This window comes from Vulpes lagopus, chromosome 24 (assembly GCF_018345385.1).
Source record: "Vulpes lagopus strain Blue_001 chromosome 24, ASM1834538v1, whole genome shotgun sequence".
NCBI classification, from domain to species: domain Eukaryota; kingdom Metazoa; phylum Chordata; class Mammalia; order Carnivora; family Canidae; genus Vulpes; species Vulpes lagopus.
The window spans coordinates 57,862,865-57,878,222 of NC_054847.1; the positions used below are offsets into that span (position 1 = coordinate 57,862,865).

A 15,358-nucleotide genomic window follows, 5' to 3' on the forward strand; every position below is an offset into this window, starting at 1 on the left:
CTCAGAACATAAGATCATCTTAAAATCTAAAGTAAAATGTATTCATTTCTGTTTTGTTTTTGCATCTTTTCTTATCAACTGTGATTTAAGTAGCTTTTCACCAAAGAAAATGTTAGTTTTAAATAAGTTCCTGATGAATTTAATTTTAACTGTGCACAGAATTGACTGTTTGGCCAGAGCTGGAGTGAGATCATGCATGCCTTGTAGCCTCTCCTTTCTCTGCTTCCATGAGAGGGTTACATCCTCTAACTTGATTGTCAGTCTTAGGTGTTTGAAGTACTTTGTCCTTCTTTTATTGATGTGTGAGAATTAACTATTTATTTACAGAAGAGCCTCAGTAAGCATCTGTTTCAATATCCACGGCAGGGATGCCGTTACTCTGCTGCAGTGTGTCAGGGGTTTCAAAGAAAAGTGAAAAGCACATTTTTCCCACTTGAGTAACTTAACGTTGCCTTGTGACATGCCTGGGCAGGTTCTCATGTGCCCTGCTCTCATATCACACCATTAGGTCTCAGAATTGGTTTGCTCTATTCAACAGTGTTCTGTTGTTCTTTGGTTTGGCAGCAGCCACAATCGATGCCTTCATCAGATAATCAGTAATGAAGATTTGTTAGTATCTATGCTTGCACTGTTTATATACATTTTAACCTCTGATTTAGCAAAAATCTTAAAAAGTTGATGTGTACATTAGGATCCCCTTTCAATCCAAGAAGCAGGCTGAGGTATATTGATTCTTTGATCCAAACTCACCTCAAATAATTTTTTTTAAATTTTTTTTTTAAACCGAAGATTCAGCTACTATGTACATAATATCTTTTTTTTTCATCTAGGGCAAGTTGAAGAACCTTTAAACTAAATATACTTCTAAAATACACTTTATTTTTTTTTAAGATTTATTTATTTATTCATGAGAGACACAGAGAGAGGCAGAGACACAGGCAGAGGGAGAAGCAGACTTGATCCTGGGACTCCAGGATTACGCCCTGGGCCAAAGACAGGGGCCAGGCCTCTCAGCCACCCAGAGATCCCCATTGTTTTTGTTTTTTAATAAAGAGAGTATGCTTCAACAGAGTTCCCTCACAGCTCCTGAGTTCTTGTTTTGTCTTGACCACTGTGTTTGCCCCTGTCCTTGGTCAAGAGCCTGTACTGGCATGTGGTCTTTACACATACACTTTGTGTTTTGACGCCTTTCCGCTGCCTGCCTTCTCAGGTTCTGTAAGGTTGCTCAGAAAAATGAATTGGTTAGCATTGCCAGATTCCTCCTTGCCAGAAACCTGCCAGTGAAGCATGAAACCATCATACAGCGGTGGTTTTAAAATCTTGTATCTGATGTCTGCGAATTTTATTTTATTTTATTTTATTTTATTTATTTTTTTTTTTTTGTCTGCGAATTTTAAATAAGGCGCTTCATATTCTTTCTGTTCTCCAACTAAAAGGAGTTCCTGGAAACAGTGATAGTTTAATAATCTTTCTTTATCAAGTACTCGGGGCAGTATTATTTACTAGCTTCAGCTCTGATCTAATTTCTGTTATATTTTGCCATAGAACAGAAGAGCAAACTGAGAAGTGATTTCATTACATTCTTGTGTCACAATGAAGATTACCTTTTGCATCATTCAGGTTTCACAGCAACTCTTTGAGGGAAAGCTAGTGTAATCAGGATTGCAGTGCTTCTATCAGAATTAATCAAGTAGAATAGATCTATCCATGCAAGTGATTCTTAGATTAAGGAGGTCTGGGTTGTTCACACTACATCTTCCACGTACGCTGTGTTCCTTTGTTGATACAAAATGGACAGCCACGTAGGCTAGGCTACGTAGGTGACCAGTCCGTCTGCGAGGACCTTGATTTTCAGTCCTTCCGTCCACTCTTTTCTTTTTGAGTGTCTCTGCGTTGGTGATGTGGTTGGATACGGAAAGGAGAAACCAAATCAGTTACTTGGACTCGAACCTCATACTGTGTAGAGACAAGCACTCTTAACATAAGCTGCCCATGAGTGCGACCTTGGCAAAAGGATGTGTGCTTCTGGTGTCTGAGCTTTCCTGGCTGTGAATTAGAGCTAAGGGTACACACCTCATAAGGTTTTTGTGGCATTTAAAAGGTAACTCACTTCAAATACATAGAAAAAATAAAATACATAGAAAAGTTTCTGGCATGTAATAATTCCTCAAGGTTAAACTGACATTATTATATCAATAGCATTTTTTTCTCTTTTTATAAAAATGCATATTGTTTTGGCACTTACATGGCTCCTGGGCCATTTGGAAAAGTAGGAAAAAAGAATTCCACTTTGTGGTACAGAGTTTAGTCACAGCCCGTGGACTGGCCATGTGCCACATTCCCGTCAGGCATTGTGACTGACAGGCTGATGCACAAATACTGTTGTTTCACTATGAAGTTCTGCCACCCTCTTGTGTTCACTTTGGGTTTTTTTAGGCGGCATTACCATAGCTTCTGTCTTGGACCTGGTTGGTGCTGAGGTCCTAGGAAGGTCCAGGAACTCCTGTGGTTCCCTTGTCCACATCTTCCATTGGCCACCAGCCTGTTCTGATCCAGTTAGGACAAAGTAGATCTCAGCTCGAAAGCTGGAAGCCCGTATGTGCTAGACTCCAGTGGTTAAGAAGGAAATGTTGGTGTCAGCTGCACTGTTCTGATAACCAGCTTTATGTAGCCAGGCTGGCTGTTGGGGCTTTTCTCAGAATAGATATGCTAGAGATGGACGTGGTGGTATGGGAGTGACACCTCTTGGTTGTGGCTGGTCCTACACCTCTGTTCTGTATTTAGGTAAACCTTAGATTTGAAGTGTGGCTGAGAGCAGCTTGTATATGCTAGCAGTCTGCCGGTGACCAGGGCTGTTTCCTCTGGAGAGTGCTTGACTCCTGTTCTAGAAGTTGGGACCTACCCCACTTTGGTGCATCTTCTCTGATATCACTGCTTTAGAAATGAGAGCTTATTTTCACTTCCTGAGTTCTTGGAAGCACTAGGAGCTATTACATTTTGTGGTTTATAATTACTTAATGAATGGAGATTTAATTAACTTTTGCTGCCTTTAAGCCATAGTGAAAGTTAGATTGACTGGAAGAGTGTACTTAATGTATATATGTCTGGGACCTGTTGTTTTTTTTTTTTTTTTTTTTTGAGAGGAGATTAAATGTACACATTTCAGGTAGGGCTTGAACACATTGATAGCACAAAAACCCTTCCAGGTGATGATGCTGTGCTTGCCTGGTTCAGAGTCACGCTTCTAACAATACCCTCCAGTATCTAAGAAACACAGGCTTGACAACCATTCTCTTGTTTCTCTCAAGGTGAGTTGGTTATATATAGAATTTTGAGAAATTATAAGTCTATAACAGTAAATATTCACCAGCATGAGAATGGCTGTATAAAGCTCTTATTTCCTGGATTGGTAGATATGTGTTTTTCACATTACTGAAAATGATTGTGAATTAGATTTTGTGTATTTAAAGTGGTCTTGTTTTCCTATCCGAGACTAACAACATCTTTTAATTCAGAAAGTACAATATTTCAGCATATGAGTGTACCATGAATTTCTTATTGTAGACATTCAAGTTATTTCCAGTTTTTTATGTTTGATCCTGCTGGGATCCTTGTTTTGTTGTTTTTTAGGATAAGTTTCCAGAAGTGAAACTGTTTGGTTAAAGGGTGTGTCAATTTTAAGGCTTTTGTGATAACACCAAATTTCTTAAAAGTATTTTGGGTCTTCTGGTTTGGATTTTCATGTTTTTTTCTTTGTCTTACCGTACTAAGATACCTAGATGGAAAGGAGAGAAGGAAAGCTGCTCCATTCACAGTGGCGTGGTCTTGTGTGTAGGGAGGCCCATTTCTAGTTCAGAAATGCTGGCACAAGTAAATGAGTTAGTAGGGCTGTAGGGTACAAGATAGATACACAGAAACCTCTTGTATTTCCATATACTAGTGAGGACCATCTGAAAATGAAATTAGGGTAATAGTTCCATTTATAATATCAGAAAGAAAATTGGAATAGATTTAGCTAAAATGTAGCATTGCATATTGAAAACTAATAGAACATTAAAAAAAATACCAAAGATCTAAATAAATAGAAGTCCTCACATATTTACGAATTGAAAGACAGTACAAAATCCCACTTGGCTTTTTGGTAGAAATTGACAAGCTAGGTCTAAAATTCATATGTAAATGCAAGAGACCCAGAGTAGCCAGTGCAACATGGAAAAGAAGATTGGCGTCGGAGGACTCCTGCTTCCCCAGAAATAAGCCTTTACTTTTATGATGGATTGATTTTTGGCAAGGGTGCCAAATCTGTTCAGTGGAGAGAGAATAATCTCCTCAACAAATGGTGCTGGGGCAGTGGGACAGACAGATGTGAAAGAATGAAGTTGGGCCCCTCCCTCATGTCATACACAGAAAACCACTCATCATGGATCATAGACCTCAATGGAAGAGCTAAAACTGTAAGACTCCTGGGAGGAAAATGTAGGGGCAAATTTTTATGATCTTGGACAATCAAAGCCCCAGTGACTAAAGAAAAACTTAAATAAATTGGGCTTTATTAAATTAAATATCCTGTGCATCAGAGAATACCATCAAGAAAATAAAGTGATAACCTAGAATGGGGGAAAACACTTGTAACCTCACATTTGCTAATCACGTCTAACAAGGTATTTGTATCCAGAATAATACAAAGAGCTCGTACAGCTTCACGGTGAAAAGACAAATGACACAGTTAAAAAGTGAGTATAGGATCCCAAGAGTATATTTATGGCCAGTAAGTACATGTTAAGGGGTACAACCTCTTTGGGAAGCAGTTTGGCAGTTCATCAAATGCTAAACATGCCATATCACCCAGAAGAGGGGAATCCATAGAGACAGAAAGTTGGACTAGTGGTGGCCAGGGGCTGGGAGCAGGAGGGGATGTTGGTGACCACCATCAGGTGTAGGCTTTCTCTCTCTTTGGGATGTTGAGAATATTCTACAGTTAGAGGTGGTGATGGTGGCACAACTCTGAGCATACCGGGGAGGATCGCCTTTCAGTAAACGCAAGGGCTCACCCAGTGTGGCCTATTGGTGACACAGACACAACCCTGGAGTGACAGACCATTGTCCTTTCAGGGCAGTCATCTGGTATTACATCACTTACAGAGGGTAAATGAGGATCAATAACAGGAGCCTACTGAGCATTGTGTGGTTGTAGAGAGGTAGAATGAAGGGTATTGACGTAGGTGTTGGAAAACCTGTGGGTAGGTTTAAGAAAGATGATGTCAGAGTTTTATTTACATAGCAAGTTGATTTGTTGAGGTTTTTGCTTGCAAAACAAAAGCCGGTGGCTGTGCCTGGGGTCCTGTACTAGAGGAAGCTGTTGTGCTGAGATTGTGCTGTGTTCCTTTGTGCTTTCTTTGACCAGAAAGATTCAAGTGCAGAGAGTATAAGATTTTGATGATAGTCTTTGGTAATTTGATACTTAAAGGCTTGAGTGTTCTAAATATAATTCATGGGAGGTGTGGGGTGTGTTTGTGTGTGGTTTTTTTTTTTTTTTTTTTTTTTTTTTTAGGTCGTAGATTTCTTTTTCTTTGGGTTACTAAGCATTTTCTGATGTTTAGCTTGAAGTACATGTTATATGGATTTAAAAATTTTTTTTCCTTATAGGGAGAATTTTAAATATTTTAGTATTTATTATATTCCTCTTCTAGTGTTTCATTGTTACTTTCTGTTTTTGTTTCTGTTTCTGTTTTAGAAGTAACATAAATTGAGAGGGAAAAAGTAAAACTACAGGGTAAAAGAATTTTGCCTTAACTTTTTTGTTAAAGACCAGTTTTCTCAAATACCATATTTTCTTTTGTTTCATAGGGATTTGTTTTGGCTGTCACTATCATGAGGGAAGCAATTGATGAATTTCGGCGTTTTCAGCGAGACAAGGAAGTGAATTCACAGCTATACAGCAAACTTACAGTAAGAGGTTAGTAAGACCCTTTTGATCTAGCTTATCATGTGCTAAATGTAATCATCATTTTAGAGTTAACATAAATGAAAGAAAACATGTCTTAATTCTGTTATTGAAAGTAGTATTATGGGATTACATATGGTATCTAATTAATTTTCTTATAACGCCTACCATTTCAAGGTACTTGGACATATGTACTTAGAAACCCAACTGGTGTATGCACATTTTCTGTGAAGCCTAATACCAATAAATAAAATCTTTATTTGTGTTATATTTTAAACAGTCATAAAGGTCAGACATCTAGTACTATGGCCTTAAGTGAAGGGCCTTGGACACCTAAAATAAATGTCATGATCCAAAATGATAATTGCTTTATGCCCATTCCTCCTTAACTTCATTCAGGGCTTTAACCCTTGCTTAATTTTATGTTTTTAAAGAGCTTGTTTATTTGGTCTCTCAGTCCCAGTGGAAAAGAAGTGATGTACTGGGAAGAGTGCAGGAGAAGCCATAGGTGGGCATTATTACCATTGAAAAGTGACACCATGACAGTGATTGTGTCCGTGAGGGACAGCGAGGGAAGGCACTGAATAGCTAGATGAATATTCGTAATAACCTTGAGACTGTTTAAAAAATGAGGTTTAGAGTGGAGTTTGTATCTTCTGTTCACATGTGGACATTTGTACACTGAATTTATTTATTTGAAATAATTCTCCGAGAAATTTTTTATAGCTTATTGGGATATATTTCATATAACATAAAGTTTATCCATTTAAAGTATACAATTCAGTGATTTTTGGTATGTTCACAGAATTATGAAACTATTACCACCATCTAATTTTGGAACATTTTTAACATTCTAAAAAGAAACTCTGAATATATTAGCCATCATCTTATTTTTGCCCCTCTCACCTTACTCCAGCTCCAGGCAACCCCCAGTCTGCCTTCTGTCTCCATAGATTTGCCTCTTAGGAACAGGTCACAGAAATGAATCCTGTGGTATGTGGGCTTTGGTCACAGGCTTCTTTCACTTGCATCCTGTGTTCAAGATTCACCTATGTTGTGGCGCCTGTCAGGCTTTCTTTTTGTTGCCAAATAATATTCCACTCTGTGGTACTCCATGTTGTGTTCACCCATTCATCGGTAGATGGATGTTTGGATTGTTTCCACTCTAGGCTGTTGTAAATAATGCTGCTGTGAATGTATACAAATGTTTTTGTGTGAATGCTGTTTTATTTCTTTTGTAAATATACCTATGAGTGGAATTGCTGGATTATATGGTAACTCTGTTTTTTATAAACTGCCAAACTATTTTCCTGGTTGGCGACACCATTTTGCATTCTCACCAGCAATGTGTGAAGGTTCCAGTTTCTCTACATCTTCACCAGCACTTTTATTGTCTTCTTATCTTCTTTATTGTGGCCATCCTGTTGGGTGTGAAGTGGTATCTCATGGTGGTTTGATTTGTGTTTCCCTGATGACTAGTGATGTTGAGCATCTTTTCATGTCCTTGTTGGGCGTTGTCTTCTTTGGAGAGATGTTTATTCAGATTCTGTGCTTACTGTTTTACCTGGGTTGTTTTTTAATAATTGAGTTGTAAGAGTTCTTTATATATTCTAGATTTAAGTTTCTTGTCAGTATGTGATTTGGAAATATTTTATCTCATTCTGTGGTGTGTGTTTTTCTTCTCGGTGTCCTCTGACACACAAAAGCTTTCGTGTTCATGGTGTCTGACTTATCTGTGTTTTCTTTTGTTGCTCGTGCTTTTGGCTTTGTAGCTTAGAAATGGTTTACCAACCCAAGGTCACAAGGATTTACTTCTGTATTTTCTTCTAGGGACTTTATAGTTTTAGCCTTGATGTTCAGATGTGTGATCCACTTTTATTTCATATTTTATGTATGGTGTGTGTTATGGGTCTGTATTCCTTTGCATGTGACTACCCTGTTGTCCCAGGACCGTGTATTCAAAAGACTATTCTTTTGCGATTAAATTGAACAGTTAACTATTAAGATGTTTTGATGCTTACAGTAGTGGCATGGTAGAGGAAAGGTATATTGTAGAAAAGAGGTAAGCTTTAGTTTTTGAAAAAACGAGTCCCTGGAATGGGCCAGGAATAAATTAGGTGTAACTTTGGTGTGTCTTTTTTAGAATGTAGTATAGATCCTGGCTTATTTTTAAAATTGTTTTAATTGTGATATTTGGACTGTGTTGAGATTTGTTTTTGTGTATTACCAATATTCATTCAAAACTAAGTGGTATGGTGCTATCTGTGAAACTGGGGAGGAGGCAGTCCTACATGCTCTTTCTTTCACAGAAATATGGATAAGTCAACACTTGCTGGGAAGATGGCAGGCCACATTCTTGATTTGGGATTCTGGACCCTGGCTCTGAAGGGAGTAGAGCAGAACTTACTTGCAGAGAATTGTGTCTATTCTGTCCACCCTATCAGCAACACGTGAAGGACTGACTCAGGATACTTGTCTTTCTTTCATCTAACTTGGATGTCTCTCAGGGCAGAGGAGCCCAAAACTAGTATGCATTTTTCAAGCCTATGTCAGGTTAAGGAACTGCAGCAGTAGTTTGGGGCCAGCAGTGGCAGTCAGCACATAGGATAGAGTGTCAAATGCCAGGCAGAAGAAGCTGGAGAGAGCATTTCCTCGGAAAATTAGGTCATGTAAAAGTGCCTGTGTTTACTGGTGAGTTTTGAAAGGTATCTCCAACGCCAGTGCTGGGTCACGCTCAAGAGAAGACCCCAAGAAAGTGTTTTGCCTCTGGCCAGCCTCTAGGCTCAGTGCAAGCAGAGGAAGCCTCAGGCTGATTCTAGGCAGCCTGACTCTGTTGGGAATCCCCAGCACAGAGGCAATCAGCAATGATGGGGAGAGTTTGGTCTCTCTTTTTCTCTTCTTGTCCTTCTCCCTTCCTCCCTTGTTTCCTTCCTTCTCTAATTCTTTCCTTCTTCCTCCACCATCCCTCCCTTTCTTTCTTTGTCTTTCCCCTTTCCTATGCAAGAAATCCTTTCCAAAACACTGGCTGAAAGACTTCACAGACCACACATGACAAAGAATACACACTTTACGAAATGAGTCTAGAAAAATCCCTGTATGTGCATGGCTATAGCATATACCGAGCAACAAAATAAACCTAGAAGAGGGGAAAATCAACTCATTTCCTGAGTTAACAGATTATAATGTTTCCACAGAAAATTACAGAGCATGGAAAGAAACCATGTGGCCCAGTCACAGAAGAAATGAACAGAAACTGTTCCTGAGGAAGCTCAGATACCGGGCTTACTAGACAACTCAAAATCAGCTGCCTTAAATATGTTCAAGGAGTTAAAGGAAACAATTGAAAAATGCTAGAAGATATCAGGAAAAACAGTATATTTACATACAGAATATCAACGAGGGTATAGAAATTATAAAAGGAAGCAAAAATTCTGGTGCTGAAAAGTACAATAAATTAAAAGAAAAACTCACTGGAGAGTTTCAGTAGCAAATTTGAGCAGGCGGAAGGAGGAATCAGTGACAGTGCACCTAGGTAATTTCAAGTGAAATGATCCATTCTGAGAAGCAGAAGGAAGAATGAAGAAAAAAAAACAGGTCCTAAGAGACTTGTGGGTAACACCAAGTGTACTTATATGCACTCAGTGGGGATCTTAGAAGGAGAAGCAGGGAGAAAGCGGAGAGAATGTTTGAAGAAATAATGGCCATTAACTTCCCAAAGCTGATAAAAGACAGGACTGTACACATTCAGGAAAATCAGTGAATCCCTAGAAAGATAAATGCAAGGAAATCCACACTGAGACACATTATAATCAAACTGTTGAAATCTGAGGACCAAGAGAGTATTCTGAAAGCAGTGAGAGAGAAGCAGCTTGTCACATACAAGGAAGGCTCTTCAGTAAGAAAGCGTGGAGGTCAGAAGGAAGTGGGGTAACACTAATTAAGATGGTAAAAGAAACAAACTGACAACTGAGAATTGTATATCCCTTTGACCTATCATTCCCAGAGGAAGGAGGAATTGAGACATTCCCAGATGCCTTTAGAATTGAAAACAGGAACTCAGGCAAATACCCATACACTCAAGATCATGCAGTACTATTTAAAATTGCCCAAAAGGTGATAACAGCCTGGATGTCTACCAGTGGAAGAATGGATAAGCAAATTACAGTGTTTTCTTATAATGAAGTATTATTCAACCATAAAAATTCACAAATACTGATAAACACATAGGTGAACCTTGCAAATACTGCCCTTTGTGAAAGAAATCAGATGCAAAGGACCATGGCTGTATGATTTCATTTATCAGAAAGGGTAGATTCATGGAGCTAGAGAGCAGGTTGTGGTTGCGATGGCCTGGGAAAGTGTATGCAGTTGGATGGGGGCAGCTGCTTAGTGGGCATGACGTGTCCTTTTGTGATGATGAAAAGCTTGACAGAGGGAGTTTGCACAACATTGTGAATGTACTCAATGCTGCTATAATATTCACTTTAAAATGGCTGATTTTATGTTATGTCATTGTCACCTAAAAATAGTAAACAATGTTGAAGAAAGCATACTAATGTTATGTCTTTTGTACTTCTGTGATACTCGAACTCAGGATACTTTAAAAATAATTGTCAGTGGGTTTATTTCAAATAGAAATGCAGATTTACCTTTTTAAACAAGAGTGATCATCGTTGGTGATCTTTGGAAGGAGATTTTACATGTAGATGATGATGATGATTTTACTGCTTTTTTTTGACCTTCTCCTGAGTGTGTCAGGTAACGTGCTCATTTGTATAACCACCATTCAAGGTGGGTAGGTGTTATCTCCACATTACAGGTGAGGGACCTGAATCATACTACATGATTTGTTCTGAGCCATTGCAGTTTAGAAGAGTTCATGTTTGAACCCGGACCATTCTTATGTCTGTGTTCTTACAGCTGTGGTGCATTGTTGTGTGGCTGGTTATTCTGATACACATGACTGATAAGTAAAATCTGCAATATAAAAAAATGCATGTATATGTTTATTGACTTTAGTTTGAAGTTTGTTTTCTGGTCCAGAGTATTTTCTGTACATCCCTTTAATTTCTAATATTTCATAGTAATCTCTTCCTTATGTGACTTAACTGTGGTTTGTTATATCATATTTACAGTATTTGAACTTTCTGTATTTGGAGTTCTTAATCATATTCTTGTAGAAATCCTCTGGGAAAATGTTCTCTTTTTATTATTTATTTATTTATTTATTTATTTATTTATTTATTTATTTATTTTTAAGGTTTTACTTATCTGACAGAGAGAGAGAGAGAGAGAGAGAGAAGGAGCAGGGGAAGGGCCAGGCAGAGGGCAGAAGTAGAGAGAGGCTCTCCACTGAGCAGGGAGCCCAATGTGGGGCTGGATCCCAGGGCCCTGGGATCATGATCTGAGCTGAAAGCAGACACTTCACCAATGGAGCCACCCAGATGCCCTTGTATGTTTGCTTTTAAAAAGGAAAGGTACTTCCACTTTTAAATATATTCGTATCTTGAGGGTGCTTTGTTAGAAGCAGAGAATATTTTAATGGGTGTACAATCTCAGTCAACACTGGGATTTTCATTTATTCTTTTAAGTTTATTTTTTGTTTTAGTCATCTCTACACCAAGTGTGGGTGTTAAACTCATAACCCCATGACCCTGAGATGAAGAGTCTCATGCTCTTCCTGCCAAGCCAGCCAGGTGCCCTGACACTGGATGGTTTTCAGTTAGCTCCATGTGTTACCACTTGAGAAGCTGCTTCTTGAGGCACCTGGGTGGCTCAGGTTGAGCGTCTGTCTGCCTTAGGCTCAGGGTGTGATCCCGGGGACCTGGAATCGAATCCCCCATCAGACTCCCTACAGGGAGCCTGCTTCTCCCTCTGCCTGGTCTCTGCCTCTCTCTGTGTCTCTCCTGAATAAATAAATAATATCTTTAAAAGAAATAACTAAAAAATAAAGTCCTTCTTTACTGTCTTCTATACTTTGTCTCTGGGCGATGTGTACTTTGGTAGGGAAATCCTGATGTGTAACTGGTTTCCTGAGTTACTGCATTTTCTTTCCACTTGGTGAGAAGAATTTCCTTTTGTGACAGTCATGTCTTCAGATAGTTGGTTTTTTTTTTTTTTTTTAAATTTTTTATTTATTTATGATAGTCACAGAGAGAGAGAGAGAGAGAGAGAGGCAGAGACACAGGCAGAGGGAGAAGCAGGCTCCATGCACTGGGAGCCTGATGTGGGATTCGATCCCGGGTCTCCAGGATCGCGCCCTGGGCCAAAGGCAGGCGGTAAACCGCTGCGCCACCCAGGGATCCCCTAGTTGGGTTTTTTAAAAAATAGTATGCTCAAATGTTAGCTGAATTTTCCCACCAGAAATTGCCTAGGAGCGGATAAAGTCAGAAGTAATCAGAGTGTATTGCTGACATCCAGTCCTCAAGCATTGGTGGCTTTCCTTTCTCTTATGTGTAGTTTCATGTCTCTGGTCTACTTTTGTGACAGCACAAATGAAGGGGAACACTGGATACTTGGAAAGCCTTTCTGTATAGTTCTTGTATGTAGTCAGAGCAGTTCCTAGATCAGCATGCTCACCTTTTCACATATTTCTCTTGTGTGGTCTTCTTTCCTGTGGTCTGAGCAGCATTTGGAAAGCATTCATTTGAAGATGTTCAGTATACATCATTACATTTGTACCACATAGTGGTAGATCTTGATCTAGTCAGGCACAAACTGAATTGAGATTTGTTTTCTTGTCTCTTTAGTTTTCTGTGGCTGGACTAGGTATGTCCTCATTACTCTCATCACTGATCTTTTTTTCTCAGGCCATCCTAAGAGGATCTATATGAATTTTATTTTGTCATGATGCTCATACATATAATGTTTTTTATTGCATTGGAGATTAGGGCCTGGAACATATGAAAGCAATGAAAAACCCTGGCTAACATAGTACCTTCTGACAGGGGAGAGTTCTGTGTAGGCACGGATGTGTACTAGCATCCGGAACCTCCCTCTAGTAAGTGATTTTCCTCCAGTGATCACCTCTAATCATTGCATTCTCAGCTCCGTGTCTGTACCACTGTTCCCCCAGAGTTAGGTAGGGCTGTTGGTCCATGGTAGGAACTCAAGAAATGTGTTGATTCAGTAAGGTGGAATTTCCAGATCAAATATGAAAAGTTGTAGGCCTGATATTGTCAGACAGCTGCCCAGTGAAGGTGCAGCAGTTTGCATTCCATGGAGCCCAGACCTCCCCTTCTCCCAATGTCTTTGTACACTGTAGTTCTTTTACGTTGCCAACTTTCTTGGTGACAGATATTTTCATTGTGTTTTGCTTGCTGCTTACCTTTTAACATTTCATTGTTCATTTTGGTCTTTGATAAAAGTTTATTCATCTTTTTTCATATGTCCATTTTTACCTTTTTGTAAGTTCTCTAAGAGAAATTTATCCTGTGACAAATGTTTTTGTCTTGTTTGACTCATTTTTGTATCTTTGTCTTTTTAATATGGATAAATTTATACTTTGTATGTATGCATATCTTCTAGTCTTTTCCTTTGTGGTTATGCTTCAATCTTAGAAAGTCCATTCAGCCCCCAGGTAAATGAGTATCTTTATTTCCCTCCAGTGTTTCTGACTTTTTATTTTCCATAGCGGATGTTTTACTCCACTTGTAATTTTACATATCAGGTGTGTGTTATGTGAAGAAGGGATCTGTCTTCTTTTTTCTCCCAAAAATGCTTAGTTAGTTCCTTTAAAACCAGTTATTAATGTTATTAAAGTTCTTTTCTCAGACCTTTGAGAAATGCATCCAATTGGGGCCCTTTGCCTTGCTTTATCTTCTGCTGCACTGACTCACCCAGATTTCCATGCCAGTTCCATTCCAGTTTTATTTATTTTTTATTTTTATTTTTTAAAAGATTTTATTTATTTATTAGAGACACACAGAGAGAGATAGAGAGAGAGGCAGAGACACAGGCAGAGGGAGAAGCAGGCTCCATGCAGGGAGCCAGACGTGGGACTCGATCCCGAGTCTCTAGGGCCACGCCCCAGGCCCAAGGCAGCACTAAACCGCTAAGCCACCGGGCTGCCCTCCATTCCAGTTTTAAACCATGTTCCTTTTTAACACGTTCTAGAGTCTTGGGAAATCTTCCCTCCCTCCCTCCCTCCTTCTCTTTTCTCCATCAGTTACTTTGCTCTTCCAATTTTTTCTTGTTTTCTCTGAGAAACATGAAACACAAGACACTATAATAAGATCATTGGGAGGTTTTCTTTCTGCTTGTGATTTAGACCAGTGGCTCTGAAACCTTATAAATAGGCTCACGGTTGCTTACCGTCTTTATCTGTGATTTCTTCATTCTCTACAAAGGATCGATGTCAGCTTCCACACTTGGGGTATTTGACCAGTAAGAAATTGCCATGGGATTATTGAAAATCTAGAGGAAACGAGAGACTAGGGACAATTTGAACCATATTTAGTTCATATCCCTTTCAGTAGTAATGTAACCGTGCAGATTCTTATAGGGCATTGGGATTTTCATACCTTTGCAGGCCCAGGAGAGAGGAAGGCTGCTTTTTCATAAAGCTTCTGGTTTTTGTGATTGAGAGTCTTAGAACTAGTTAATTATGAACCATTCATGTTAACAATATTTTGTATTTTAACACTTGGTAGATGTGTCAGAAGTCTTTCTAACCACAGAAAACAAAATTAGAAATTTCTCTTATACAAACAAACACCAGCAGGCTTCACCAAGACTTTGAAGTGTCCCGTTGGTAGTAAGACCATAAAAATTTTCATTTGTATCTGTTAGTTGATAAAATATTTAGTAATGAGATACTTATTAAATTTTTCAAACCTTTGTACTTTTCTATAAAATACTTAGCGAGTATAGGGAATTGCTTTGATATTTCTGTTTAGTTCTGCATATTGCTTCAGGCAAAGGATGTGTGCATTTGTGGGATATAAAGTCTGTATGGATGGATAGTCTCTTCTGCAGCTTCTGGACTCTGTTGGTAATTACATGGATGGAATAGACCATTTTAGTTAGTGACATAATTTTAGAGGGGAAGTGGTTGCCTAATGTAATTGACCCAGTGAATAATATGAAGTCTTTTATCTTTAAATGTTTCTTACCACAATATTTCCATATTCTTTCTAGAGCTATCTAATCCTTTTTTTTTTACTGATAGAACAAAAATATTTGTGTTTAACTTGAGCTTCTTAATTTTTTTTGTGATTGCTAAAAAATGCTTTTTAAAACTACTTTGATTATTGCTCGTGAATAGTTTAAGAGTAAAAATTGGTTACTTCTAGCAAGATGCTTTATAAGCCTCACTCTAAAACAGCAGTATTTCCTTTTTTTTTTTTTTTTTAATTTCCTAGGCTGTAATTCATACAATTGACATGTCACTGTATTTGATCTCACCCTGCTTTA

The 15,358-nt window shown here is 38.7% G+C and overlaps 1 protein-coding gene across 3 annotated transcripts in view; it reads left to right on the forward strand.

Annotated features, from left to right (window-relative positions):
- ATP9B (ATPase phospholipid transporting 9B (putative)) overlaps positions 1 to 15,358 on the forward strand; it is a 240,173-nt gene that overhangs the window by 39,057 nt on the left and 185,758 nt on the right. For all 3 annotated transcript variants that reach the window (XM_041739641.1, XM_041739643.1, XM_041739642.1), the window contains exon 5: positions 5,848 to 5,956. In XM_041739641.1, the coding sequence (XP_041595575.1) occupies positions 5,848 to 5,956 (109 nt within the window). The remainder of the gene's footprint in view (positions 1 to 5,847; positions 5,957 to 15,358) is intronic.